The 27825-nt window shown below is 42.9% G+C and overlaps 1 protein-coding gene across 1 annotated transcript; it reads left to right on the top strand.

Moving 5' to 3' along the window:
* The first annotated feature begins 2413 nt into the window (after nucleotides 1-2413).
* LOC146891174 (guanylate-binding protein 1-like) lies at nucleotides 2414-21682 on the top strand. Its single transcript, XM_085677617.2, has 11 exons — nucleotides 2414-2601; nucleotides 11721-11926; nucleotides 14254-14381; nucleotides 15085-15194; nucleotides 15444-15640; nucleotides 16216-16464; nucleotides 17256-17536; nucleotides 18140-18352; nucleotides 19057-19159; nucleotides 19382-19575; nucleotides 21446-21682. The coding sequence occupies exons 2-11, from the start codon at nucleotides 11737-11739 to the stop codon at nucleotides 21554-21556; spliced, it is 1776 nt and encodes a 591-aa protein (XP_085533743.2). The 5' UTR covers nucleotides 2414-2601; nucleotides 11721-11736; the 3' UTR covers nucleotides 21557-21682.
* Nucleotides 21683-27825: the final 6143 nt, after the last annotated feature.

Below are 27825 nucleotides of genomic sequence, written 5' to 3'. Positions count from 1 at the left end.
GCTATATTTATTGTTCTCCAAAGTGCAGACAAAAATGCATATAGAAGATATACCGAGCAGCTCCTATAAAGGTGGAGTGTGCCTGTCGTATAACAGACAATAATCCCAAATAGACTTTGCTGGGTTTTGAAGTTACTGCCTTTACAGGATGGTTCCTGAGGGACACCTCATAAGATTACAGTCAAGAAAATGGACATCTGGTCCACAGGGCTATAGGAAGGTAGGAAACCTTCACTGTAAACTTAGGCTATGTCTGAGGAAAGGAGTGAAGTCCTGATCAAGATCATATGCACTCAGGTCTTAAGCCTGGGTCACATGAAATGTCTGCACACACAATTCCGTCAGCCTTTACAGCACAGGACACCTGGGCTGGAATTCCAACTTTTTAGCTGGTAAGAGGCGTTCACTCGTGTGAGGGGCTGCTTGCCCTCCCATGTACCTGTAATCTTTATGCCTTCCTGTCCAGGTGTTCAAGCTGGCCTCAAACTCACACTCCTCTGGTTTTTGGTGTCCCCATGGGTCTGTTGTAACCCATTTCAGTTCTGAGAACTTCTCTCTGGAACTCCAAGGATTTTGAAGATACTGTTGATTTCGTGGTTTGGTTTTAAATGTTTCACACGCAACCTGAATCTCTGTTTTCTGTGTGGTTTGTGTGAGCTGATCATACACTGGGAGGGAAGTAAAAGAGCTTCCAGAAGTCAATGACAAAAAGAGACATTTTTGGACAGATGTACAGAAGTGAGGGGGTTAGAAGGAGGGGCTCGTGGCCCGAGTTCAGCTGGAGTCTACTTTTAATCTTTTACAAAATATTGAGTATCAAGAGTTTTGTACTGAATGATGGGTGGATGATCCCATTCATTTCCTGCTTGACAGAGTTTCTGTCTGTCTGTCAGTTCTAGCCTTTTCTTTGACTAGAGCAGGCTGAAGCATCCATTTTCTTCTCTGGAAACATGCTTCAACTCTTGTCTCCTGTGCAAAAGTTAGTAAAAGAAATTACAGGCAAAGAGAGAAGACCAGAGGGAGGAAGGCTGGGCAACAAACCTCTGATTGCACTACCCATTACAGCTGATAAAGGGGAAGCTGAAGCAGAATTGATCTTTGTGTCGCTCCACTATCTCCTTCAATGTTTATTGAATTGAATAGGGTCTCAATTCTGCCTTCTTTCTGCTGGGTGGGAGTGATGGATTGACGTTTTGGTAAGGCCCCTGTTTTTGTAACAGCATGTCCATGGGAAACGGTTATAAAGCTTTATTAGCATGCTACAGAGCAAAATCAAAGAACGTTGAACAACATATTAAAATTAACTTTTTGATTATATATAGTATCATATATATATACTGACATATCAAGACCCTTGAGAGCTAATGCTTATTCCTTTCAGTGACAGAGTGACGAAGCCGAGATCAAAAAGCACCTAAGTACATTTGCTCATTTGTGCTCTAACTGATGACTGACATAGCACAATTAGGGACATGGGTCAGCCTGAAAGGATGCATCATTAGTAAACTGAAGATCCTAAAAAGAAGCCCAGCTGAACGCTCTTACAAAGACAGCACCCTACCTCTTCATGTTTGTAGTCAGAAATGGTTGATTCAAACAGGAAACATAAGAAGCAAACAGAAATTAATCTGCCAATGAGGCTTTTCTAGCTATTCACTCAGTAAACACAAAACGGCATAGTGAGGTAGTTCATAACAAGGCCTGGGAGTCAAGAGTCTTTTCCTCAAGACTCCTTAGATGTCATAACCTGATGGCTGATAAAGTCTTCCTCTACTTTTATTTCTATGAACTCATGGGAATATCAGTTAAGACACCAACATGTGTGATCCAGGAAAAGACATCAGCATTGAACAGGGACACCTGTGTGAAAAATGGCTCCGCCACCTGACTGCACTGAGTCTAAGAACCGGAGACTGAGTGCTAGGAGGCTGTAAGACATGGTGTCCCCTCACTCCTTCACTTCTAAAAGAATGCTAGTCTGTACGTTTCAGAAATTAGACTGTAAAGATTATATATATATCCTTGTTCTTCATTTATGCTTTTCCAAAAAGTCCACTAACTGAAAATTACCCCACATCACAAAGAAATGCTTTTGGGCATGCTTTTGGGTGTTTTGTTTATGTGTTTGTTTGCTTGGTTGGTTGCTTTTATTTTTATTATTATTATTATGATTATGATTATGATTATGATTATTATTATTATTATTATTATTATTATTATTATTATTCCCAGTACTGTTTGGTTTTATACTGGATCTCTGCTCTGGTTCTTGGACATTTGAATGTGTTAGACTTGGGCTCCACCTTGTGGTGTGGTTTTAAATAACAAAGGGGTGTGATCTCTTTGGACCAATTATTGAAGGTGCTGGTTGGGAAACCCTGCATTCGTCCTCCAAACACAGTTCTCTGAACTTTTGACACCGTGGTTGATTCATTTCCATGGTCAAATGGTTTCTGTTTCCCAGAACTTCACCCACTGCAAAGTTGCAGTGCTTTCCAACATTTGCTCACTTGGAAAAACCCAGAAAGCCTCACAAGATTGCAGGAGGATAGCAACAACAAAAGGCAGAGCCCTACCACTCACACTGAGCAGCAAAAGCAGGTAAGAAGCGGCTCGTGCTCTTGCTAGGTCTGGCGAGTTCTGCCCTGGAACATGGGGCCACCAGCCTGGGCAGGAATGAGATATCATTTTTGAGGGATAATTCGTTTTCTTTAAAATTGCTATGACTGGGGCACAGCAGCAGATGAATCTTGGGTGATATTATCAATGCAGCCAGTCTCTAACGGCCACCACTAAACTCATTTTGAATTAGGGACCAGAAGACATGTGGCTGAAACAGGGAAGGGTATGCACTGGGACAATCTTTCTCGGTGTTCACCTGTCTCTGCTGACAGGGACACAGTTAAATACCTATGGTCAGTTGTAAGACCCCGCACTTTTCTGTGGATACCCACACCCGATCCAGGCGCGCGCCTTCCCAAACTCAGGCCCACGAGAATGGACGACTACTGTCCTGAGGGTTTAAAGCAGACACACACAAAAAAAGGACCTTGCTCATTTACCAAGAGTAAATGGCAACTTAATTAAATTCAAGTCGGGTATTTATAGAAGTGGGCGAGCGGGATCAAAAAGGGCAAGGCCTCCTCCCAACAGAAGCAGGAAGGAGAATAAAGGCCCCGGCACCTCAGGCAGAATCAGCTGGGGGAGGCCAGGCGTGTGGGCCCACTGCTAGAACCTTGAATACAGGTGGAATCACCATAACAAAGAGAGCCAGGTTCTTGCTAAGCTATCCCCTCAAGCCAGTGCTAGTGCAGAATCTCCAGGGAGCCAGAGGTCAAATGGCCCTGCGAATCGCCAGGAGAAGGGAAAAAGGCCTTGGTACCTACAAGTCTCCCTTTAAATATATATAAAATATGATGACAAAACCTGCCTTAGGCGCCACCGGGAAACAGTCAGGACAAATCCGGATCCGTCGTCAGGATGACGCCTCAGGTCCAGACGCTCCCTGTCTTAGATCGGAAAAGCCTGCCCAGTGATCTAGACCTGTCTCTGGTTAATGCCATCCTCCAACACGTTCAGCCGGTTTTATGCTGAAAGATACTCCAAGGCGGATGCCTACTAGAGCCAGGCCGTGGCGGACCTGAAGCCATTGGCCAGGTGAAGATGCTCCAGTGTACGTACACATAAGCATTCCTGGAAGAGACAGTGCTTGCACAATATCTGAAACGTTGGCTCAGAATAGAGCCCTTGAGTAGGGCTACAGCACCGGCAAATGGGACCCCTGGTATGACTAGTCAAACTAAATTAGAGCCAATTAGCAATTTTGTATTCCGGGGTCCGAGAAAAAGCAGCAAAATCTTAACCTGCGACCAGCAGAGGTCAAAATCCACACCCAGTTGTAAAGATTAACTACAGCGTCCAATTGTGAATTTAAATTACTTGTTATGGTAATTCTGTCTATCTGGCAAGGTTTTAGCCTTGAGCATCCAACACTGCAAACAAGGCAGGGGAAGTAGCTGTTTTCCCCTCAGGGGGTCAAGCAGCCTTGGCTGAAACTGACAGATCAGGCAGAGCAAGACAGAAAGCTGGGAAAGGGGTAAAATCAGGCGCTGGATCATCTCTCAGGAATCTGTCAACTCCGCCGCCGCTTCCGCCGCTGTGTCCGTGGGATCTCTTGATCTCGCCTCGTCCTCAGGTTTCTGAACAGAGGAATCCACGGTCCGCCCCAGACGTTCAGGGACCCAGATCGGGAGCTCTGCATCCTGTGGAAATACACAAACCGCTCCTCTGCCCCCAAATTAAGACCCGGTCTGGACCACACCAAGTGCCATTTGCCAGATTTTTCCACTTCACTAAGGGCTTCCCTGGGGAGCTAGGCTGCCAGTGATTCTCGGCGGCCATACGGGAGCCAGCATCCACAGTCAGAAAGTTTAAAATGTATAAAATGAACGATAGATGCTCTCTGGGGGTAGAACTGTAATCCCCCCTTTTAGTTTTGTGCAGATAAGCCTTAAGAGTGTGGTGGGTCCTCTCTACAACTGCCTGCCCCTGGGGGTTATGGGGTATACCGGTTTTGTGAGAAATATGAAGCTCCTGGCAGAACTTAGCAAAACCAGCACTGGTATAGGCTGGTCTGTTGTCCATTTTGAGAGATTTAGGGACCCCCATGTAGGCAAAAGCCTGCAGGCAGTGGCTTTTAACATCCCGTAATTTTTCTCCTATATGAGCTGAGGCAAAGATAAGGTGTGAATACGTGTCCACAGTTACGTGAACATACTGCAAACATCCAAAAGAAGGAACGTGGGTAACATCCATCTGCCATAAATGGTTGGGAGCCAGCCCACGTGGATTAATTCCCAAATGGGGAGCAGTTAAAAGTTCTACACATAAAGGGCACTTCTTAACAATATCAGTGGCTTGCTCCCGAGATATTTTATAATGAAATCTCAAAGACCCAGCATTGAGATGAAAGCGATTATGAGCTTTCTTAGCAGCTTCATAAGATTCTTGACTAACTGTATAAACCTGGCGAGTGAGTTCATCAGCCAAGGCATTGCCTTCACTCAGGGGGCCAGGAAGATCGCTATGTGCCCTCAAATGTCCCATGTATATGGGAACAGACCTGGCACAAAGCAATGCCTGAAGCTGAATCTGGACTCGAGACACAGAAGCAATATAAGCTGCAGTTTCTAAAGGTGCAAGAATTTTGCTAATATACTGACTGTCAGTATAGAGGTTAAATGGAATGTCAGCATATTTTCCCAGGGCCAGTTGTACTGCGGTTAATTCAGTTATCTGAGCAGAGTTAGTATCAACGGCTCGGGTACAAACATCAGGTGGGGAGAACACCACAGCTCTTCCAGTGGAGGAGCTGTCAGTAAATACATTCCTAGCCCCAGCCAAAGGCTTTAAGGGAATAACTTTAGGGAAACACACCGGATGGTTCTTGAAAAAGGTGACTAGCTTATTAGAAGGGTAATGATTATCAAACTTACAGGGATTGGTGCATAGAAATAAGGTCCAATCCTCAGCAAAATTCTGCAGTCAAGTTATTTCTGACTGATTATACGGTGTAATAACTTTACCAGGAAACATACCAAAGGTTTGCAAACACAGTTTATATCCTTTCTGAATAATGCGCAGCACAGCTGATGGATAAGATATAACAATTTTTACCGGTGACACGTGTTCATGCACCCATAGGATTGGCCCTGTTTGCCAAAAAACTCCAGTAGGGCTATGCTGGGAAGGAAAAATTATTAAGAACAGAGGTTGATTATAATCTATGTACTGGACATGAGCAGAGGCAAGCCTTTCTTCAATCAGTGAAATACACTGTCTTGCCTGGGGAGTTAACTCTCGAGGGGAAGTTGGGTCTGAGTTTCCCTGCAGGATGTCAAAAAGCGGCTTTAGGGTTCCAGTAGGGATACTCAAACGAGGCTGGATCCAATTGAGGTCCCCAAGCAGCTTTTGAAAATCATTTAAAGTTTGTAACTTGTCTAGGCGGAGAGTGACCTTTTGAGGTTTTACTCCTGTTTGCAACAGCTGATGCCCCAAATATTGATATGGGAACTGCTGTTGTACCTTATCAGCAGCAATCACCAACCCAGCATGTGCTAGACACTCCTGCAGGTCAGCAAAGGCCCCAAGAACTACTTTTGGTTCCTGTCCAGTGAGAAGTATGTCATCAATGTAGTAGATCATATACAATTGAGGATATTTCTGTCTGATTGGGGCAATAACCCTTGCCACAAACACCTGACAGATGGCTGGACTGCATGACATTCCTTGTGGCAAGGTTTTCCACTGGTAGCGTTTGAAAGGCTCTATGAGATTTGTGGAAGGCACACTGAAAGCAAATTTATCAGAGTCTTTAGGATGCAGGGGAATGGTGAAAAAAAATCCTTCAGGTCAATAACTAACAGATGGTATCCTGCAGGGATACCCACCGGTTGTGGCAAACCTGGTTGGGTGCTACCCATTATTTCCATGCAATCATTACGGCTCTGAGATCCTGCAACAATCTCCATTTACCTGATTTCTTTTTAACCACAAAAATAGGTGTATTCCAGGGGGAGGTGGAGGGCACTATACGCCCCACCTCCAGCTGTTCCTGGACCAATGTCTGAGCAGCCAGTAGCTTCTCCTTACTAAGGGGCCATTGCTCAATCCACACAGGTTTTTCAGTTTTCCATTTAATAGGTTTATAATCTGGCTGCTCTGCAATGGCCCCTAGAAAAATTTCCTAGCCCTGCACGTTGTCCAGGCAATTGCTAGATCAAGTTCTTGTCGACTAAGGCCTGAACGTCTCCCTGGAGATTTTTTCCCAGACCTTGGCCGGGGACAAAGCCCTGATTAGCTAGCATGCGCCGCACGGGTTCCGTGGTCAGCACCGCTCCCATAGCCTTTAACACATCTCTTCCCCACAGGTTAAGAGGAAGGTGTTCTAGAACATAAGGTTTAAAAACGCCAGCGTGGCCCTCTTCGTCCTCCCAATCAAGGTATTGCGTGCTGCGCTCCGGGGAGCTGGCTACACCGACCCCCTGTAACGCAGTGCAGGCCAGCTGAAGGGGCCAGGTAGCGGGCCAATGTTTCTTAGCAACCACGGACGAGTCAGCCCCGGTGTCAGGGAGACCCGTGAATTTCTTCCCACAGATGGTTAAAGTGAGAGCAGGGCGGTCCTTTAGGCTAGCAACCCAGAACGTCCCAGGGGATTTACCGGAGTCAAGCCTTTTGCCTCCTCCTCGTACTTGTTTATTTAAAGGATTAGCAGAGTGAAAACTGCGCAGGAGAACCAGTTGGTATATCCTCTCCCTGCGGGGGATGACAAGGACCATCATGGTGGCTTCCACCATAACTTTAATCTCTCCCGAATGACTACTGTCTATAATACCTGGCAAAACTTTAATTCCTTTAAGCACAGAACTGCTTCGGCCCAGCACTAACCCTACAGAGTTCTCTGGAATGGGTCCAAACACCTCAGTCCCTAATGCTTGTGCCCCCATCTGCGGTGTTAACACTGCCCAGGCAGAGGCGCAGAGAGCTAATCCTGCACCTCCTGGGGTGCTTCGGGCAAGTTCGCAGACAGTGAGGCACTTCTTTGAGGGACGAATCTGATCTGAGCATTTGGCTCGCTCATTGCCCCGTACGCTTGCGTTTTCGGGGCCCGAGGCCGGCCCCTTCTCCCGTTTTTTGACACAGGTAGGGGAATGCCCTGACTGTCAGTTTTAGACCAGCAGTTGCTTGTCCAGTGTGTTCCTTTCTGGCATCTGGGGCAGACACCAGGGCTACTCCTGGAAGGATCAACCACTGCTTTAATAGCTGGGCAGTCTTTTCTAATATGCCCGGGCTTCCCACACTGAAAGCAATTTTTTGATCCAGTTTTGGCTGCAACCTCCCTAGGGGCAGAAGTGACCACCTGTCCCACCATAGTAGAAGGAACTACGCCTCTGCACAGATGAATAAAATCATCCAGGTCCTTGTTTCTATGCAGGCGCAAAACTTCCTGGCAAGACCTGTTAGCATTTTCATAGGCTAATAGCTTTACTGCTGGCAAGTAAGAATTAATATCCCCAAGAGTACGGCTGCCCAACTCTAAGAGGCGGTTTATAAATGCAGAATAAGACTCTGTAGGTCCCTGTACAATTTTTGAGAGTAGTTCTCCTGTTCCTTCTACTGGTAGAGATTTTCATGCCTTTACCGCCGCGGCAGCTACTAGAGCGCAAACTGCGGGATCATAAGTGGTTTGCACTTTGAGATCAGAATATTGACCCCCTCCAAGTAACACATCAAGGTCATGCTGGGAGAAACTGGCGGTGGCATTAAGCCAAGCGGTTTCCTTGCAAATCCTTCGCAAGACACCTCTCCACAGTAAAAATTCACCCCCAGAGAGACAGGCCTTGCAAAGTTGTATCCAGTCGCTGGGCGTAAGGTTGAGCTTAACAAAGGACTCCAGCAATGTCACAGTGAAGGAAGCGTGAACACCATAAGCAACGACTGCATCCTTCAATTGCTTGACAATCTTAAAAGTCAGAGGGTCAGGCTGTCTAAAGTTAAGTACTTGCTGTCCAAGAGTTCCTTCAGCGGAACGAATTGCCCTATCTCTACCGAGATTATCAGGCCTGTTTGAAAACCCCCGAGTTCCCGCCTCCAGATTAACAGGGGCGAAAGCTGTAGCACAATGGTTTGGGGTAGCAGAAAATGCTCTTTGCGGAGGAGGCCTAATGGGGGCATCTCTGCTAGTGGCCCCGCCTTCCTCCTTCTCTAGCTGTTTGGTTAGAAGTGCGATTTCGCCTTCTAATATTTCCTCTTCTTCATCTAAATTATCAATGCTTTTGACTTCTTGATCATCAAAACTCCTGATAGAGCTAACAGATTCTACTTTCTGAATTTCCTCAAGGGTTTTGTTCAAAACCTCTAACTGTTCCTTCACTAAAACATCTTCACTAAGGAGGGCATCTCTGATAAGACGCCATAGCGAATAGATCACTAGGGGGACGGCTTTAGTTCCCCATTCTCTCTGTGCAACACGTAGATCAGCCCTAACTTGTTCCCAGTCCTCGATATTAAGGTTCCCAGTCAGAGAGAACAAAGGACTGAGCTCTGAAATTACCTTGATGGTCCCTTGTGCTGTGTAACCTTTGATCCTGGTGCCTAGCTTTTCCACGAGCTGCAGTAGCTGATCTGCTAACTGCCCTTCTAACTCTGGAGTGGACATTTCAGCACCCATTTTCCTAAAAATCAAGCTATTCACCCCCTTATGACACGTGCACAATTGCACATTACAAAACTGGCCAGATTCCGGATCGTGGGGGGGCCCTCACCTCTTTTTGGGGTTCTCGTGGTGGATCCACTGACGGCAGGATGTGGTCCTTCAATTCTTCTTCAAAGCCCACCCAGAGTCGCCATCTGTAAGACCCCGCACTTTTCTGTGGATACCCACACCCGATCCAGGTGCGCGCCTTCCCGAACTCGGGCCCACGAGAATGGACGATTGTCCTGAGGGTTTAAAGCAGACACACACAAAAAAAGGACCTTGCTCATTTACCAAGAGTAAATGGCAACTTTATTAAACTCAAGTCGGGTATTTATAGAAGTGGGCAAGCAGGATCAAAAAGGGCAACAGAAGCAGGAAGGAGAATAAAGGTCCCAGCGCCTCAGGCAGAATCAGCTGGGGGAGGCCAGGCGTGTGGGCCCACTGCTAGAACCTTGAATACAGGTGGAATCACCATAACAAAGAGAGCCAGGTTCTTGCTAAGCTATCCCCTCAAGCCAGTGCTAGTGCAGAATCTCCAGGGAGCCGGAGGTCACACGGCCCTGCGAATCACCAGAAGGAAAAAAGGCCTTGGTACCTACAGTTAGTGATGGGGCAGAGCTGTTCCTGAAAGGGCTGCCTGTGGCTGATTTTCATGAGGGCAAACAGAATGAGACTCAGGGTGAATAGTCACCACCTTTGTTGATGTAAGAACACAAAGGGAGTAAGAGATGGGGTCTGTTCTAGAGATGACTATGGTCAATGGCCCAGGAGTACAAGTTCAGCTTTCCACACCATGTTCCAACTTGGAAAGGCTTTTGAAGTTTCTGGAGCAACAGAATAAAGCCACAGATCAAGATCCTTTGAAAGTACATTGGTGACAATGTGGGAAGACAGATTATGGCAAAATAGGGGAGCTTGTTACAGGCCTTCTGATGTTATCTGATTATATTCTTAGCCTTTGGGGTGGTGAGCCTAGAGGTCTCTGTGTGCATTCCAAAAAGGATTTTAATTGAAAGTTCCAGGGAGGTTAAGTGATGGTCAGTAAATGGCCACGGTGGAAGCTAAAGATCACCCAGGAAAATCTGGCTCCAGCCTTAAAACCATCAGCTCTCCACAATCACAACAATTCTAATCAGTCAGTCTTGTAGGTTCATTGACACAGCTGTGGCTGTTTTCTGGGAATCTCAGGTCACAGCTGAAAGCCAGAGTGAGAGATGAAGAGGGGTGGTGGCCATCACACATCTGACCTTGGCTGTCAAGTGATTTTCCTCCTTTGGTAAGAGGAAGATTGGCTCTTTCTTCATCCTCATGGACACTTCCTTTGTTACCCTCCCCTGCAGAATCCACCCCTAGATTGTAGTGAAGGACTTTCTTAGAAGATCCCTGGGCACACAGGACTGAGAACAATGTCTGCTCACCTTGTCCCCAACTCCAGGCCCTCAGGCAATTGTCCCTGCCTTCTGGAGACCAGAACCCCAGCTCAGGCACCATTCTCACTCATCACGTTCTTCCTGACAGCTTTGTTCTGCTTGGTTAGTTTCTAGTCTCTTATTCCCAAGACTTCTCTTCCTCCTCTTTGCATTTCTGCTTTCTCTGTCAAATGAAAGTGAAACAGAAAACACAAAGAATGATAGGAAACAATTTCTTTGAACCTCCAGCTTCCTGATTTCCTGCTATTTACATCACTGTTGCTTTCTGCAACATCCAGTATTTGCATTGTTGAATTTCATCTCATTTGCTGTGAGACCACACCCAGTTTTCATTCATTGCTCACTGATAGCTAATGAAGCTTAAATTTCAAGGACCTGCTTTTGCACAACCATTTCTTTGGAAGAGTCACTGCCACATTATGCGAAATATTTCAATATATTTTGTGATGGTTCTCTTATTGGAATGGCAATGTGATTAATTCTGTGGCTAGAGACCTATGGCCAAAGGATAAGAATATCTACTAGGATAGATATAGTGAATACATTTTATAAACTCTAGAAAGTCTGCATGATATAACTACTCAGATACATGGAATGAATATATTTTATAGTATCTAGAAATTATTGTAAGGGTATGCATCAAACAACAAAGCAGAAACTCCACGGGTCTTTATTCATTACAATGGTAAACTAATGAATAAATGAATATTTGACTTATTATATAAACTGCAATATAAAATAATTTCTCTAACCCTGATTTTATTTTCCATGTGATGTCTAGTACAAAATCTTGAATAAGGAAATTTTCAATGCAAAATTAAACAGAACATATGTTTATTATCTGTTAATTAAACAGAACAATGACAGAATGTCATTGCTGTCATGTTATAAATAAAAGATTCTAAAACTGTACATACTCTCCTTCACCTATGTCTCTGATGTCAACCCTGTTGTGTTTTTTGACAGTTTCATAACTCCACCTACTGAGTGAAAGAATAAGATTCTAGTTAATATCATCTCTCCTCTCTTGGCAGGGTATAGGCCTGAATAATGGCCTCAGAGGACCACATGCCAGGCCCTTTGTGCCTCATTGATAATGTGAAAGGACAACTGATAGCCAACCAGGGGGCTCTGAGGATCCTGTCTGCTATCAAGAAGCCAGTGGTGGTGGTGGCCATTGTGGGCCTCTACCGCACAGGCAAATCCTACTTGATGAACAGGCTGACTGGGAAGAACACAGGTGAGTGCCTCCAACACAGCTGAGCTGGGTCCCCTGAGTCCACTCCCATTGTCTGCTTTGTGCATGAAAGTGTGAAGAATTTAATCTTCTTGTCACAGATTGGATGTTGGAATCCTTTTTGTTCTTGTTGCTTAGTCAGTTTGTTTTTGATTTTTAAGACAAGGTCATGCTATATAGTCCAAGCAGGCCTTTAGCTCACTATGTAGTCCTGGATGACCCTGAACTTATGATAGAAGATAAATTAATTACAACACTATTTGGTCAACGGTTGAGGAGTATTCCTAAGCCATTATACCTTAAATTAACCCATTCTTGTTAATCTGTGTATTGCCACAGAGCTGTGGATTACCAGTAAGATTTTGGCATCTTTCTCATCTTTCTCCTTTGGTAGCTACATGGCATTTGTCTGTTTCTGCCATTTTTCCTCCTATATCTCTGCTTGAATTTTTCCACTTTACCATATTCTGTTCTGCTATATGTCAAAGGATCTTCTTTATTAAGAAATGCTAATCAAATATTCATAGCCTACAGAGGGAAATCCCACAGCAGGTTTGTCTTTATGATTTTCTTTTAAGTATCTAGTTCTGTGGCATTAAACAAATTTATGCAACTATCTATCTCCTCCATCCATCTCTAGAAGTAGCTCATTGTTCAACTTATACCATTATTATTACACATGCTGTATTTATGACTAAGCTGTCCTAGGAATGTTACATAAGTGAACTCTGGGATAATATGTTGTCTCTCTCTCTCTCTCCATATTTCTCTCTCTCTCTCTTCCTCTCTCTCTCTCTCTCTCTCTCTCTCTCTCTCTCTCTGTGTATGTGTGTGTGTGTGTGTGTGTGTGTGTGTGTGTGTGTGTGTGTGACTGGTCCTTTCACTAAGTAAGATGCTTCAAGGTTTGTCACTGTGAGGACATGTGTCGATTTGTTTTCCTTTTTGAGGTTCAATGATAGTGCATATCTAACACTGCCTTATCCACTCAACAGGACAGCTGAGTGCTCTGAATGATGCTGACAAGAATATGGCTGTAGAGACACCTGTCAGAGTCCAGGCTTTCAGGTTTTCTAAGCCGTATTAGATTTATCACTGATCAAATGACTGACAGCAGCAGTATAAAGATAGAGGGTTTACTTTGCCTCACAGTTCACTATGGTAGGGAAGACAGCACTTTGTGTCTCCATGTGTAGTGGTAGGAGCTTGTGGCTTGTTTATATTATAGCTGAGCAGGAAGCAGGGAACAGAGTGCGACAGCAAGGGCTGTATTACAAACTTCAAAGGCCTGGTTCATATCAGCCATGTCCAATTCCTAAAGCTTCCGTATCTCTCAATACAGTATCAATAACTGGAGACCAAGTTTTCAAGTACATGAGCCTGTGACGGACATATAAATCATAGCATTCTGCTCCTCACTCCAAAATGCATTTGATATAACTTCGAACTTCCCTATAATCTTAAAGTTTTAACAGTTTATAACCATGCATCTGTGAGCCTTTGCAAAATAAATTTTAAGCTACTTACCTGTAATATGCAATGGCATGGAATGAACATTCCTATTTCCGGTGTTCAGGAGGACAGGAAGGAAAGGAAATGCCATAGAAAAACTAAACGCCCGTAGGAAAAACACCTAACCCTATAGTTTCACGTGCAGTATATAGGGCATGTGGTGGCCAACCCTAGACAGCAGCAGCTTGCCAACCCTGATTCAAGGTTCTTCCTGCTTGTGGGACACAAGGGCTCTCTCTAGGGCCAGGTCCACTCACCGAATCCAGGTTTCCTCAGTGGATATCCCACAACCCTGGCATCTCTAACTTCCTGGGATCTCCATTGTTACTTCAGCTTTACCCCCACGGCCTCACACACAGCAAGCTCGGGAACTCCACATGAGAGACTGACCCTGCTATGGCACCACGGTGCAAGCATGGAGGTCATGTAACTGTATGTAGCATTCCACATATCTAAAAACCTAATTTTTGTTATATCTCTGTTTGTGAGATCAGCACAAACTTTGGTTTCAGTTAATTCTCCTGACTTGATTGTGCTGATTTTTCAAAAGAGATTTGTTTATTTTAATTTTGCATGTATGAGTATTTTGCCTGTGTACCACATGCATGTCTGGCATTCACAGATATTAAAATGGGACATAGGGTTCCATGACTCTGGAGTATATAGGCAGTTGTGAGCTGAGAACTGGACTCTGGTCCATTACAAGAGCAGCAGGCACACTTTACCACTGAGCCATCTTTTTAGTTATGCTAATTTTATTATCACTTTCTCGAATTACTTGTTTCCACATGTCTAATCCCTCTTTCCTCTCTGCTTTTTAGGTTTTTCTCTGGGCTCCACAGTGCAATCTCACACCAAGGGGATCTGGATGTGGTGTGTCCCACACCCCCAGAAACCAGGATGCACCCTAGTTCTGCTTGACACAGAGGGCCTGGGAGATGTTGAGAAGGTAAGGACTGAGGGCACAGTGTGCAATTCATTCCCTCATCTCTGAATATTACGACATGTTACCCTGTTCTCTATGCCATTTTAAAGCTTTTACACTCAGTGTGGTGTGTGTATGTGTGTGTGTGTGTGTGTGCGTGTGTGTGTGTGTGTGTGAGTGTGTGAGTGTGTGCACTGCTGCACAACAGGTGGGGTCAGTTCTCTTTTCCACCATGCAGGTTCTGAGCATTGAACTCAGCTGTAACTTCACTGAAAGCATTTTTTCCCACAAAGTCTTCTCACTGGAAATCTAGTTTTTCACTCAGAGTTTAAACTTCACCACTGCATCCTTTTCATTTTTACTTACGTGACATGTCGTCATGTTTAGTCAACAAAGAAGAGGGAACTTGTCACAAGACTGGCTCACAGAACAGCAGTGTGGCAGCCTGCAGTGTTGAGACACTAGCAACAGACTAAGCAGTACTACTGAGAATCATCGCAAATCAAACCCCAAACCAAAGAACATTCACCTGTGAGTGCAGTGGACGGCATCTGTAGGTTCATTGCTGTTTTTGTTTTGTTTTGTACCTTGTAAAGGTCACAAAGGCTTCCCTTACTTTTTCAGATAAGTGTGTCCACTCATGAAGTCTGTATATTTAATCACTGCTGATCTGAAAGTCACATAAGAGCAAAACATACTCCTGAACCACATGTATTCTTACTTCCAGGGTGACAACCAGAATGACTGCTGGATCTTTGCCCTCGCTGTACTTCTAAGCAGCATCTTTGTGTACAACAGCATGGGAACCATCAACCAGCAGGCCCTGGACCAGCTGCAGTATCCTTTTTGTGGTGCAGCCCTACCTTCATACACCAACTCTGTGACTCTAGATCTTGCTTAATGCAACATAAAAGATAAAAATAACTCATATGTATGTAGCTACCGTGTTCACACCAATGTTAGGAACAAAGCAAATGAGGGTTTTGCCTAGGTTCCAGGAAGATGTGTAACTAATGCAGGATGGTCACCCTGGAGCTGCGGTTGGTGCTCTGGTTGTTTCCGGGCTTTCCTTAATTATCTGTTCAGCTATGTGACAGAGCTGACAGACAGAATCAGAACAAGATCCTCGTCTGACCAGGATGAATTGGAGGACTCAGATGAATTTGTGAGCTTCTTTCCAGACTTTGTGTGGACTCTGAGAGACTTCTCTCTCGAGCTGAAAGTAAATGGGGAATCCATCTCCCCAGATGAATACCTGGAGAATTCCCTAAAGCTTATACAGGGTAAGAGACTAACAACTGGTAAATGAGGATTTCAAAACCCTGAAAATTCAGATTTTTCTATCTATAATTTTCTCATTTGTCCTAGAAATAAGTTTGTCTTTCTCTTTCCCTTTATAGTGATTGATTTGACCTCCCTGCTCTGGACTTGTTTTAAGATGAAACACAAAATATGGTACACAATGACTATATATTTGAGAAATGTAGATTAAAATGTTACCAGTAATCAAGCCCAAACTTTGGGAAATTGTATCCCACACACAACTGTTCAGCTGCCAGGCACCTTTGGAAATGAAATGACACTGTGCTCGAGGGATTACATGTTGTGTATGCACACAGTCCAGATTTTTATAAAGCATTTTAGATGACTGAAAATGCTTAAAATAGACAACCCTCATTTGTTCCTTTTGTTTTGCATTTTCAGGGTCTCACTATGTAACCTATGCTGGCCTCAACTTGTAATTCTCCTGCCTTGGCTTCCAGTGGTCCAGAATGTCAAAAGCTCACATGACTGAATTTTAAAACATATACTCACCTTCCAGGTCCTGTTTGAAAATCCTGTTTTCTGCTCTATCTAGGTACCAGCCAAAAAGAAAAAGAAAAAGAGTTAAATCTGCCACGGCTCTGTATCCGTAAATTCTTCCCAAAGAAGAAATGCTTTGTCTTTGAGCGGCCAGTACAAGGGAAAAAGCTTGGCCAGCTGGAAGCATTGGAGGATGAAGACCTGGACCCCGACTTCGTGGAACAAGTGGCAGAGTTCTGCTCCTATGTGTTCAGCTCTTCCAAGGTTAAAATGCTTTCAGGAGGACTCAAAGTCAATGGGCCACGTGAGTCTCTTCCCAGTCCTTCTGCTCACTGTCTAGGCCACAGTACCATAAAATAGCTATGACCTACTTCAGTCTTAAAGAAATGTAGCCTTATCACCACTGTAGTGTGAAGCTGTAGATGGTACCAGCATGTATAACAGAATTTCAGTATCACATTTTCTTGTTGAATAAAAAGAAACGAGGGTAAAACAAAACAAAAAAAAAAGCCTTTTTAAATTACCCAGAAACCTGGTTCTGTGTCCACCTATGTGATATGAATTAAACAGATGTGGCTCTTAATACATAAGTTCAATAACATCTGCATGGAGCTAGTCAATGGCACATCAGCACATACACAAAATTCCCTTAGGCAATTCTATTTGTTTCTAATCAACCTGAGGGAGAATTTTTGACTGGAAGAGTACATTTTGCTCCTGAATTGGAATGAAATGTTTACTATGGACAGAACCGGTGACATAGACAAATATAAAAGAGGTGTGGAGCCTGTTCTCATGGCAGTGTTTGTTTAAAAATAGGCACAAGCATTGCACAGACACAGTCTCTTGGAATCTCCATCTAACATTCTTAGCCTTTGGGGTCTCAGACCTCATGAAAGGATCTTTGCACAGAGTAATGTCTAATCCCATCAAGGTGAAGTGGAGGCTGAGATGCTTTTGTCTGTCATTCTTCCAAATAATGCTAAGGACACTGATGCTTTCAGGCACCAATAACTGACATATCCAAAATTCCACAGAATAGTGTTCCCCTTCATCATTCTATAGCAAATAGTGTCACCTGTTTTCTGGTTGTAGGACTAAAGAGTTTGGTGATGACCTATGTGAATGCTATCAGCGGTGGGGGTCTGCCCTGCATGGAGAATGCTGTCCTGACTTTGTCCCAGACAGAGAATGCAGCTGCAGTGCAAAAGGCCATTGCCCACTATGACCAGCAAATGAGCCAGAAGTTGCAGCTGCCCACGAAAAACCTCCAGGAGCTGCTGGACCTTCACAGGGCCAGTGAGAAAGAAGCCATCAAGATCTTCATGGAAAATTCCTTCAAAGATGTTAACCAAGTGTTCCTAACAGAATTAGAGGTAATAATTCTCTCAGGTTTGCCTGGATATAGAATTGGAAATCAAAATTCTATGAAGAAATGAAATGGGTTTCTGAAGAGAGCAAATGTTACTAGATTGTGAAGTACTAACTGCTACCTATTAATAAATAGAATAAATAATATAAATGGGTTACCACAGACTCAAAATTTTAAAATATTTCTCCTTTCATGAATAAGTTTGTAACAATACCCCTCACTGAATTAAGTTCAGAAAAGTAATTAGAGTGTCTGCCCAGTGTCAGCAGACTGATTCAGGACAATAGCAAAGAAAATGTTAGCTGAAGCAAATTAACGTTGAACAATGTTTATTCTATGTTCCATCTGTCACCCAGTCTGGAAAAAGTAGTTTGCCTCTAAAGGTGTGAATCTCTGCATTGAAATCCACGGCCAAAGAGCAAAGATGGTGTCAGTAAAAAGCTGGATCAGAGGAAGGGGGTTCTTATCATCAGTGTTTAGAAGTTTTCTTCTAATTGTTTTTTTTTCCTGAATTTGTTTTTCTTTTGAGATATGAACCCAGAAATCCTAAACTCCAGGTTTTTCTTTCTTTCTTTTTTTCTTTTTTTTTATCATTTTTACATTAAAGACCAAGATAGAAAGAAAACAAGAGGAATTTCTTGCGAAGAATGTACAGGCGTCCTCAGACCGGTGCTCAGCTCTGCTTCAGGATATTTTCAGTCCACTAGAAGAGGATGTGAAGCAGGGCGTTTATTGCAAACCAAGGGGCTTTTTTCTTTTTAACCAGAAGTTACAGGAGTTGAAGAAAAAGTACTATAACACACCCGGAAAGGGGGTGCAGGTAACCGAGGTTATGTGTGTGTTCTGGGAAGTTGTTGACATGGTTCAGACTGCAGTGTGACACCCAAGCATCACTGTGAGAGGATCTTACTATTTGTATTTCAGACATTTGCTCCTTCAACATCACATATGTGAAGGTTCTCACACTGGATGTGTTCTGCTTACTCATCAGAGACAGTGCACTCACTCAACACTTGAGTTCACACCAGACAATCACATTAACCACCAGTGTGACTGTCGCCCTGTGTTTCAGCTGGACTCTTTGTGTTGCAAAGGGTCCAGTGATGGCCCCTTAAACAAAACTTGTAATTCATCAGTTTGGACTTCACACTGGCTTTAAACAACAACTGTGTCAGATAATAATGTCCTTTGTCTGTCTGTCCATCACTCCTCTGCTTCTGTTCTTGTCTCATTCCCTCAGATCTTTTTGTTCTCCACAAGGGCGACAGCACACTTTCCCCATCTATGACCATGGTACCATTAACTCTAAAGTTCGAGCCCTCAATCTGAAAAGACAATCTTTGTTTTTTAAAACAATCCTACAATAAATGATATTCTTTAGTGGAGTCCAGCCTGGATTGTTTACCTGTTTCTATAACTGGGAATCTTAGAACCAAGAGGCATCACTAGTGGAAAGTGGGTATGGAGGAAGGCACAACTTTGCAGTGATTCCTGATGGTAACTTCATGTTCTCTGAATCTGGAGGCTGAAGATGCTCTGCAGAAGTTTTTGCAGTCCAAGGAAGATGTGATTGAGGCAATTCTACAGACAGACCAGGCTCTGACAGAAAAGGAAAAGGAGATTGAAGGTGAGGCACAAATTAAGGGGCTACATGCCCTGCAAAGCTGTGGAATGTTTAAATAACTTGTAAACCTGGGACCTTAAAGCTGAGCTAAAAGGACAAAGCTGTATCTTAGGGACTTGCACCAGGCATGGTAGTGCTCTGACGTCAGCAGTAACAAGGAAGCAGGTGAGGAGAAGAGAGCCACAAGTGGTGCATTTTCACCGTCCTTCCTGCTTTTCCTTGCAGTGGAGCGTATGAAAGCTGAAGCTGCAGAGACCGCCTCAAAAATCCGGGAGGAAATGCAACAGAAGAACGACCAGTTGATGAGAGAGAAAGAGAAGATCTACCAGGAACACATACACCAGCTGACTGAGAAGATGGAGAAGGAACAGGCCCAGATGAGGGAGGAGCACCGGCGGGCCATTGAGCACAAACTTCAGGTATTTTAATTGCACCACCTCTATGTTCTCTTCATTAAAAAAAAAAAAACTTAAGTGTGTATGTGTGTTTGTGTATCTCTCTGTGTGTTTCTCTGTGTGTGTGTTGTATGTATGTTTATTTGCATGTGTGCATGTAGTATCTATAGAGGCTGAAAGGGGGTCTGCTCCCCAGGAGCTGCAGTTATAGGTGGTCAGAACTGCCTAATTTGGAGACTTACAACTGAGTTTCGGTTTATAGGCCTTTTTATTGCTAAGCCATCTATCCAGCCTCCTGTTCTCTCCATTTCTATTCATCGTGAAATATAATGAAGCCTAAAGTCTAACAAAGCCTGTTCCCTTATGATCTTTATTCCTAAACACCTACTTGAGAGTCAATTGTCCTTGTCTGGTGATTAAGTTAGTAATGTGTAATGGAGTCACACTAATTCCTTTAGTAATATATCTGTTTATTTATGACAGCTATTCTCTTTATGTTTTATCTTTATTTCTTTCTTAATACTCTATGAACCAAAAACTATGTCCCTATTACATGGAAGAAACACAGATTCACATAAGATTAAAAAAATATACAATCTTAGTACTTTGGGTAGCAGAGGCAGGAGAGTCAAAAGATCAAAGTCATCCGCAGCTATATAGGATATTCAGAACCAACCAGGGCAATAGACCCTGTCTCAGATATAAATAAATAGATAGACAAATAAACAAACAAACAAACAAACACTATTTATAAGATAAATATGACAGGTTTTTTCCATCTTATCTGGTATGTGTTTATATCTAAGAGAGTTTATGCCTACGTGTCAGCCTGTCTGTTCATCCGTTTTCCTACTCTGCTCCTAAAGTATGTTCAGTTGGGAGTTAGATGAGGAATTTCATTATCTTCAGTCTGGAACTCTGATTTTTATACCCATCATCTGTCACCCTGTTACCAAGTTGTGGAAGCTTACACTAAATTTATTCTCTCTCTCTCTCTCTCGCTCTCTCTCTCTCTCTCTCTCTCTCTCTCTCTTTCTCTTTTGTTTTCATTGTATCTCCTTTCTCTTTTTCTGTGTCTGTGTGAATGTGTGTGTGTGTGTGTGTGTGTGTGTGTGTGTGTTTCTTCATGTGTGTGCATTGATGTGAAGGCCAGAGATCTCCTTTCATCCTTCCTCCCTCACTCTCCTCCATATTTTTGGAGACAGGGGTCTCTCTCTGTAACTCAAGCTCACTGATGGGGGTCACCTGACTGGCAAATGAGTTTCCAGGCTCTGTCTATATCTGACTTCCCTGCCTGTTATTACAAAACAGTGTTGTGTCTAGCTTTAACGTGGGTGCTCAGGATTCCAGCTCGGGTCTTATTCTTGTGCAGCAGGCATGTTACTGACAGTCATCCCCCAGCCTCTAGACTAAATTCCTTAGTCGATGATTCAGAGCATTAGTCAGATTTTCAGAATTCATTCCTGTGCTACATATTTATATGAGATATGAAGAGGTTGATGTACTAAAGTCTACAATGTTAAAATTTGAAGTCAAACACAAGATTAAGATTCCCTACAGGAGCCATAGGCAACCAGTGTGAAACAAAAACCAATACTGGTAATTTAGGTTTATCCATGGAACTGTTCTCAGCTGAAGGAAGCCCAGAAGAAGTGACAGTAGCTGCCCAAAGAAAACAATAGCTTTGGGGAGGGGAATAGAAAATCAAAACAAGAAAATTTTGAATATTAAAGTTTACTCATGACTAAAAACAAGTTAAAGGAGCATAATAAAAATCCAGGGTGAAGAAAATGTTAAGGGGTTAAATAATGAAAATTTATTACTATGAAACCTGCATAGAACATGGGGATGAACTCGCTGCGATGGCTCATTGTCTCCACTTGTCACTTTTTAGGAACAGGATCGACTCCAAAAGGAAACCTTCCAGCAGCAGTGCCAAAGTTTTCAGATGGAGAAAAAGTCTCACCATACAAAGTCAACTTCAATCAAGTGCATCATAATCTAAAGGCCTAAAGAGTAAGGATTTCCTAACATTCAAAGCAGAGATGACTAGGCTGCAGAACTGGGAACAGGAGTTGCTCCCGTTGATAATAATTGGGTCCTGCATCAAAGAAATAAAAATCTGCAAAGATGTTCAGTGTAATCATTGAAATCATGTTCATCCTCATATAAGATTTTGCACCAAGGATGCCATTGAGATCTCTACCATAAGGGAGGTACTAACAGCACTGCCCAGAAGAAAGTTTGTTTGCCAGATAATCTCCAGGAGGCAAATGGACACTGAGCCTTTGCTCCAAGTTGCCTAGGGAGGTGATAGGTCTGAATAGGCCAGTCTCATTCCTTACTGGAGACAATGAAAAGCTCTACATTATTTCAAAATCACTTAATCTTTCAGCAGTTTATCTGTAACCATAAACTTACACTGCTATTTCCTATTATTAGCACTTGAAATCCTGTTGATTTTTCCCAAGCAGAACAAAAATTATTTTTCATCTATTGAGCAGTTCTTAGTACTATGGAGTGTAGACAAACTGTGTCCCAACTGCCAAAAATGCAAGGTATAGTTAGCATCTTTTAATGGGATTGAGAGCAGTGCAAGCATGGGGACCTACATTCAGATGCCAGCACCCACATACCAAATCAGATGTGGTGACATGGTGGTGTGCGCTTGTAAGTCTAGCGCTGAGGTTGGGGCAGAGGTAGACAGGACAATCCCTGGGGCCTATTAGCCAGCCAGTCTAGCCAACAGATAGACTGGGTTCTCTGAGAGATCCTGTTTCAAAAAATTAGGTGGAAAGTAATTAGGTGAAAAGAACATATTTGTGATGTTTGCTAGAAGTGAATGTGACCAGAGATAATCATATTAAGCAAGTTAAATCAATCTCAGAAAACAAAGTTTGTTTTCTTTAATATAGAACTCATAGACTGCATATCGATATATGAAATTATGTTTGTATAATATGACAAAATAGTTTAAAATGTAACTGTCTAGAGAAACAAAGAGGACTAATGGGAAAAGCAGGCATGAAGAGAAGAGTAGGGGCAAGGGGGTATGTTAACACACAAGATACACCTGTATAAAATATCCTCCTATAATATAGCAACATGTATGACAAGTATATGCAATGAAAATTATAACAACCATTTGTGATCAACAAGAAACATTTTAAAATAAGAATTCTAACAACTCCTTGTAAATAACATTGGCAACACAGATAAATCAACTCATTTCTAAAAGGAGGCACACAGCACTGAAATTTGCTGAATTTGCTACTTTCCTGGTTGCTGCAACAAAATACACAGCAAAGGCAACTTTTTAGAAACCTTTTAGAATAGAAACAAAGAAAAGTACCAAATAATAATAATGTGAGATTTAAAATGATTTCAAATAAGTGGAATAACTGAATTCAGGCTTCAAAATGAGAGGACTTAGGTAAAAGTAATCTTTATAAATCAATGTGTGTATTTACCCACTATGTTAAATAGAAGTATAATTCTTCTGAAACTTGACAAAATGATCCTAATTTTGACTCAGAGAATTATGCCAATCACATGGGTCAAAGCAGAGCTCTGAAAAGACATCCTGAGTTCTCTAAGGCATGTGCAGGAGCTGGTGTGATGTCACACACTTCAGGTCACAGTACTTAAGATGCGAAGGAACAGGTCTTACCAGTTTGCAGCTACTCATAGTGAGACTCTCAAAAATTGTATGTAACTGATACCAGAGTTTATTAAAATAATAAAAAATGTATCAGGAAATAATTAAGAGTAAGAAAATTGCAACACCATGCCTTAATAATCTGTATCCATTTATTTCACATAAAAAAATACATTAAAATAAATTTGTCATTGTTAAGTTTCCAATGCTCTCCTTGACAATTGTGGGCTGTTCAGTTATCTAGCGCCTAGGGCTCATGCATTCCTCTATTCTTCCACCCTCTGAAGATTCCATTTTACACTGCAGTAAACTTTGTTAGGTCAATGCCGGGTTCTAAGGAGTCTTCACATGACCCTGCCTCTGCTCTGCAGGAACTCTGTGATCGCTGTTGCTATGGCTGCATCTTTTCAGCATTAAGAAAGTCGGAGTAAGACTGACTCCTGAATACAAAGGTTTTCCTTAATCATCAATCTGAGCTCTGATCTAAATCAGTCTAGGTGGAATTCATCCGCCTTATATCTAAAACATATCCTTGTATTTATTTTTATTCATCAAACCCTGTGTAGGCGATCATTACTATGTCAATTAGACAGTACAGTTTAGGGAGGAATCACATTCTTGACAATCCACAGATAAAAGTGTCCAGTAGATCAGGGTGTGTTCATGTGATAAACACACTACACTGCAGGCAGTGGGGATCTCCACACATCCACTCATACCTTGCCAGACACCAGAGAAAGATTTGTAGCAGCAAACATGTAAAGGCACAGAAGAAACAAAAGACATTCCAGAGTCTGCAGTCTTGTAGCTTTGCTTAAAGGAGATTCACTCATCAGAGAGCTTCCTCCTGGTAGATTGACACCTTGCATTTCAATTGCCACCTGCTGCTCCACCAATGTGACCACTGGCTCCCTGATTGTTTCAGGTGTTTTCCTAACTTGAAGGTCCTGCCTCTGCAGTGCAGGAACTCTGTGATCCCCACTGCTGTGAGGTGAGGCAGGCTACAGAGTTCGGTATGTAAATGGCGGCTGGCATCAGAGTATCCCATATACAATATTCATATCCTGGACTTGAAGAAAACTTCCAGCAGCCTGACGTACAAAAAATTGCACAAACCAAATCCCAACCCATTCAAGAAAGAAAGCATCTGGTTTCCTGACATCTGGGCTGTTTCCGAGAATCCTAGACTGTCTGCTATCACTTCTGCCGGAAATAAAAATGAGTCCAGTTTGTCCAAAGTACACCAGGAGATCTTTCCTAACAAAAGGACTGGAGAAAGCCTGAGGCTTTCCTTACCCATTGTTTGGAGACTATGCAAATTTCAAATTCAGAGAGCAGGGAGGGACAGCCTTACAAGGGGAGAAAGTTTCTGATCCTGTTAGTAAAATATAGTCATTCAGAAACCCAATCTGAACCTCTGCAAAACCCAACTGAACAATGGCCAGTTTACCGCTTGCTGAAATCCCAGATGGATCAGCTGTCTGGACACCGTGGTCTGATAAAATGTTAAGAACACATGAGGGGCCTGAGGGATGGCTTGGTGACCAATACGCGGCTTTCTGCTCTTACAAGGACCAGAGTTTGTACCTCAGTAACTGTGCAGAGCAGCTCTCAAATGTTTGTAACTCCAGCTCCAGGGATTCCACATCCTCTTCCGACTTCTGCAGGCACCTGGACACAGGTGGTTGATAGACACACACCCATGAGCAAATTAAACAAAATCTTTAAAAAAAAAAAAACTAACACCTTCAAGCTATATTTATTGTTCTCCAAAGTGCAGACAAAAATGCATATAGAAGATATACCGAGCAGCTCCTATAAAGGTGGAGCGCGCCTGTCGTATAACAGACAGTAATCCCAAATAGACTTTGCTGGGTTTTGAAGTTACTGCCTTTACAGAATGGTTCCTGAGGACACCTCACAAGATTACAGTCAAGAAAATGCACATCTGGTCCACAGGGCTATAGGAAGGGCTATAGGAAGGTAGGAAACCTTCACTGTAAACTTAGGCTATGTCTGAGGAAAGCAGTGAAGTCCTGATCAAGATCATATGTACTCAGGTCTTAAGCCTGGGTCACATGAAATGTCTGCACACACAATTCTGTCAGCCTTTACAACGCAGGACACCTGGGCTGGAATTCCAACTTTTTAGCTGGTTACAGGAGTTCCTTTGGGATGAGGGGATGCTTGCCCTCCCATGTACCTGTAATCTTTATGCCTTCCTGTCCAGGTGTTCAAGCTGGCCTCAAACTAACACTCCTCTGGTTTTTGGTGTCCCCATCTCTGTTGTAACCCATTTCAGTTCTGAGAACTTCTCTCTGGAACTCCAAGGATTTTGAAGATACTGTTGATTTCGTGGTTTGGTTTTAAATGTTTCACACGCAACCTGAATCTCTGTTTTCTGTGTGGTTTGTGTGAGCTGATCATACACTGGGAGGGAAGTAAAAGAGCTTCCAGAAGTCAATGACAAAAAGAGACATTTTTGGACAGATGTACAGAAGTGAGGGGGTTAGAAGGAGGGGCTCGTGGCCCGAGTTCAGCTGGAGTCTACTTTTAATCTTTTACAAAATATTGAGTATCAAGAGTTTTGTACTGAATGATGGGTGGATGATCCCATTCATTTCCTGCTTGACAGAGTTTCTGTCTGTCAGTTCTAGCCTTTTCTTTGACTAGAGCAGGCTGAAGCATCCATTTTCTTCTCTGGAAACATGCTTCAACTCTTGTCTCCTGTGCAAAAGTTAGTAAAAGAAATTACAGGCAAAGAGAGAAGACCAGAGGGAGGAAGACTGGGCAACAAACCTCTGATTGCACTACCCATTACAGCTGATAAAGGGGAAGCTGAAGCAGAATTGATCTTTGTGTCGCTCCACTATCCCCTTCAATGCTTATTGAATTGAATAGGGTCTCAATTCTGCCTTCTTTCTGCTGGGTGGGAGTGATGGATTGACGTTTTGGTAAGGCCCCTCTTTTTGTAACAGCATGTCCATGGGAAACGGTTATAAAGCTTTATTATCATGCTACAGAGCAAAATCAAAGAAGGTTGAACAACATATTAAAATTAGCTTTTTGATTATATATAGTGTCATATATATACTGATATATCAAGACCCTTGAGAGCTAATGCTTATTCCTTTCAGTGACAGAGTGACGAAGCCGAGATCGAAAAGCACCTAAGTACATTTGCTCATTTGTGCTCTAACTGATGACTGACATAGCACAATTAGGGACATGGGTCAGCCTGAAAGGATGCATCATTAGTAAACTGAAGATCCTAAAAAGAAGCCCAGCTGAACACTCTTACAAAGACAGCACCCTACCTCTTCATGTTTGTAGTCAGAAATGGTTGCTTCAAACAGGAAATATAAGAAGCAAACAGAAATTAATCTGCCAATGAGGCTTTCCTAGCTATTCACTCAGTAAACACAAAACGGCATAGTTTGGTGGTTCATAACAAGGCCTGGGAGTCAAGAGTGTTTTCCTCAAGACTCCTTAGATGTCATAACCTGATGGCTGATAAAGTCTTCCTCTACCTTTATTTCTATGAACTCATGGGGCAATATCGGTTAAGACACCAACATGTGTGATCCATGAAAAGACATCAGCATTGAACAGGGACACCTGTGTGAAAAATGGCTCCGCCACCTGACTCCACTGAGTCTAAGAACCGGAGACTGAGTGCTAGGAGGCTGTAAGACATGGTGTCCCCTCACTCCTTCACCTCTGAAAGAATGCTAGTCTGAACTTTGCAGAAATTACACTATAAAGATTATATATATCCTTGTTCTTCATCTATGCTTTTCCAAAAAGTCCACAAACTGAAAATTACTCCACATCACAAAGAAATGCTTTTGGGCATGCTTTTTGGTGTTTTGTTTATCTGTTTGTTTGCTTGGTTGGTTGCTTTTTTATCATTATTATTATTATTATTATTATTATTATTATTATTATTATTATTATTATTATTATTCCCAGTACTGTTTGGTTTTATACTGGGTCTCTGGGCTATCCAGCCTCTGCTCTGGTTCTTGACCATCAGGTGTGTTAGACTTGGGCTCCACCTTGTGGTGCGGTTTTAAATAACAAAGGGGTTTCAAGATCTCTTTGGACCAATTATTGAAGGTTCTGGTTGAGAAGCCCTGCATTCCCTCCTCCAAACTCAGTTCTCTGAACTTTTCACACCGTGGTTGATTCATTTCCATGGTCAAATGGTTTCTGTTTCCCAGAACTTCACCCACTGCAAAGTTACAGTGCTTTTCAACATTTGCTCACTTGGGAAAACCCAGAAAGCCTCACAAGATTGCAGGAGGATAGCAACAACAAAAGGCAGAGCCCTACCACTCACACTGAGCAGCAAAAGCAGGTACGAAGGGGCTCGTGCTCTTGCTAGGTCTGGGGAGTTCTGCCCTGGAACATGGGGCCACCAGCCTGGGCAGGACTGAGATATCAGTTTTGAGGGATAATTCGTTTTCTTTAAAATTGCTATGACTGGGGCACAGCAGCAGATGAACCTTTGGTGATATTATCAAGGCAGCCAGTCTCTAACGGCCACCACTAAACTCATTTTGAATTAGGGACCAGAAGACATGTGGCTGAAACAGGGAAGGGTATGCACTGGG

The sequence above is a fragment of the Myodes glareolus genome, chromosome 17 (assembly GCF_982192425.1).
Source record: "Myodes glareolus chromosome 17, mMyoGla1.1, whole genome shotgun sequence".
Taxonomy (NCBI): Eukaryota; Metazoa; Chordata; class Mammalia; order Rodentia; family Cricetidae; genus Myodes; species Myodes glareolus.
Note: the sequence above shows the minus strand (reverse complement) of the source record. Positions and strands in the feature narration are given on the sequence as shown.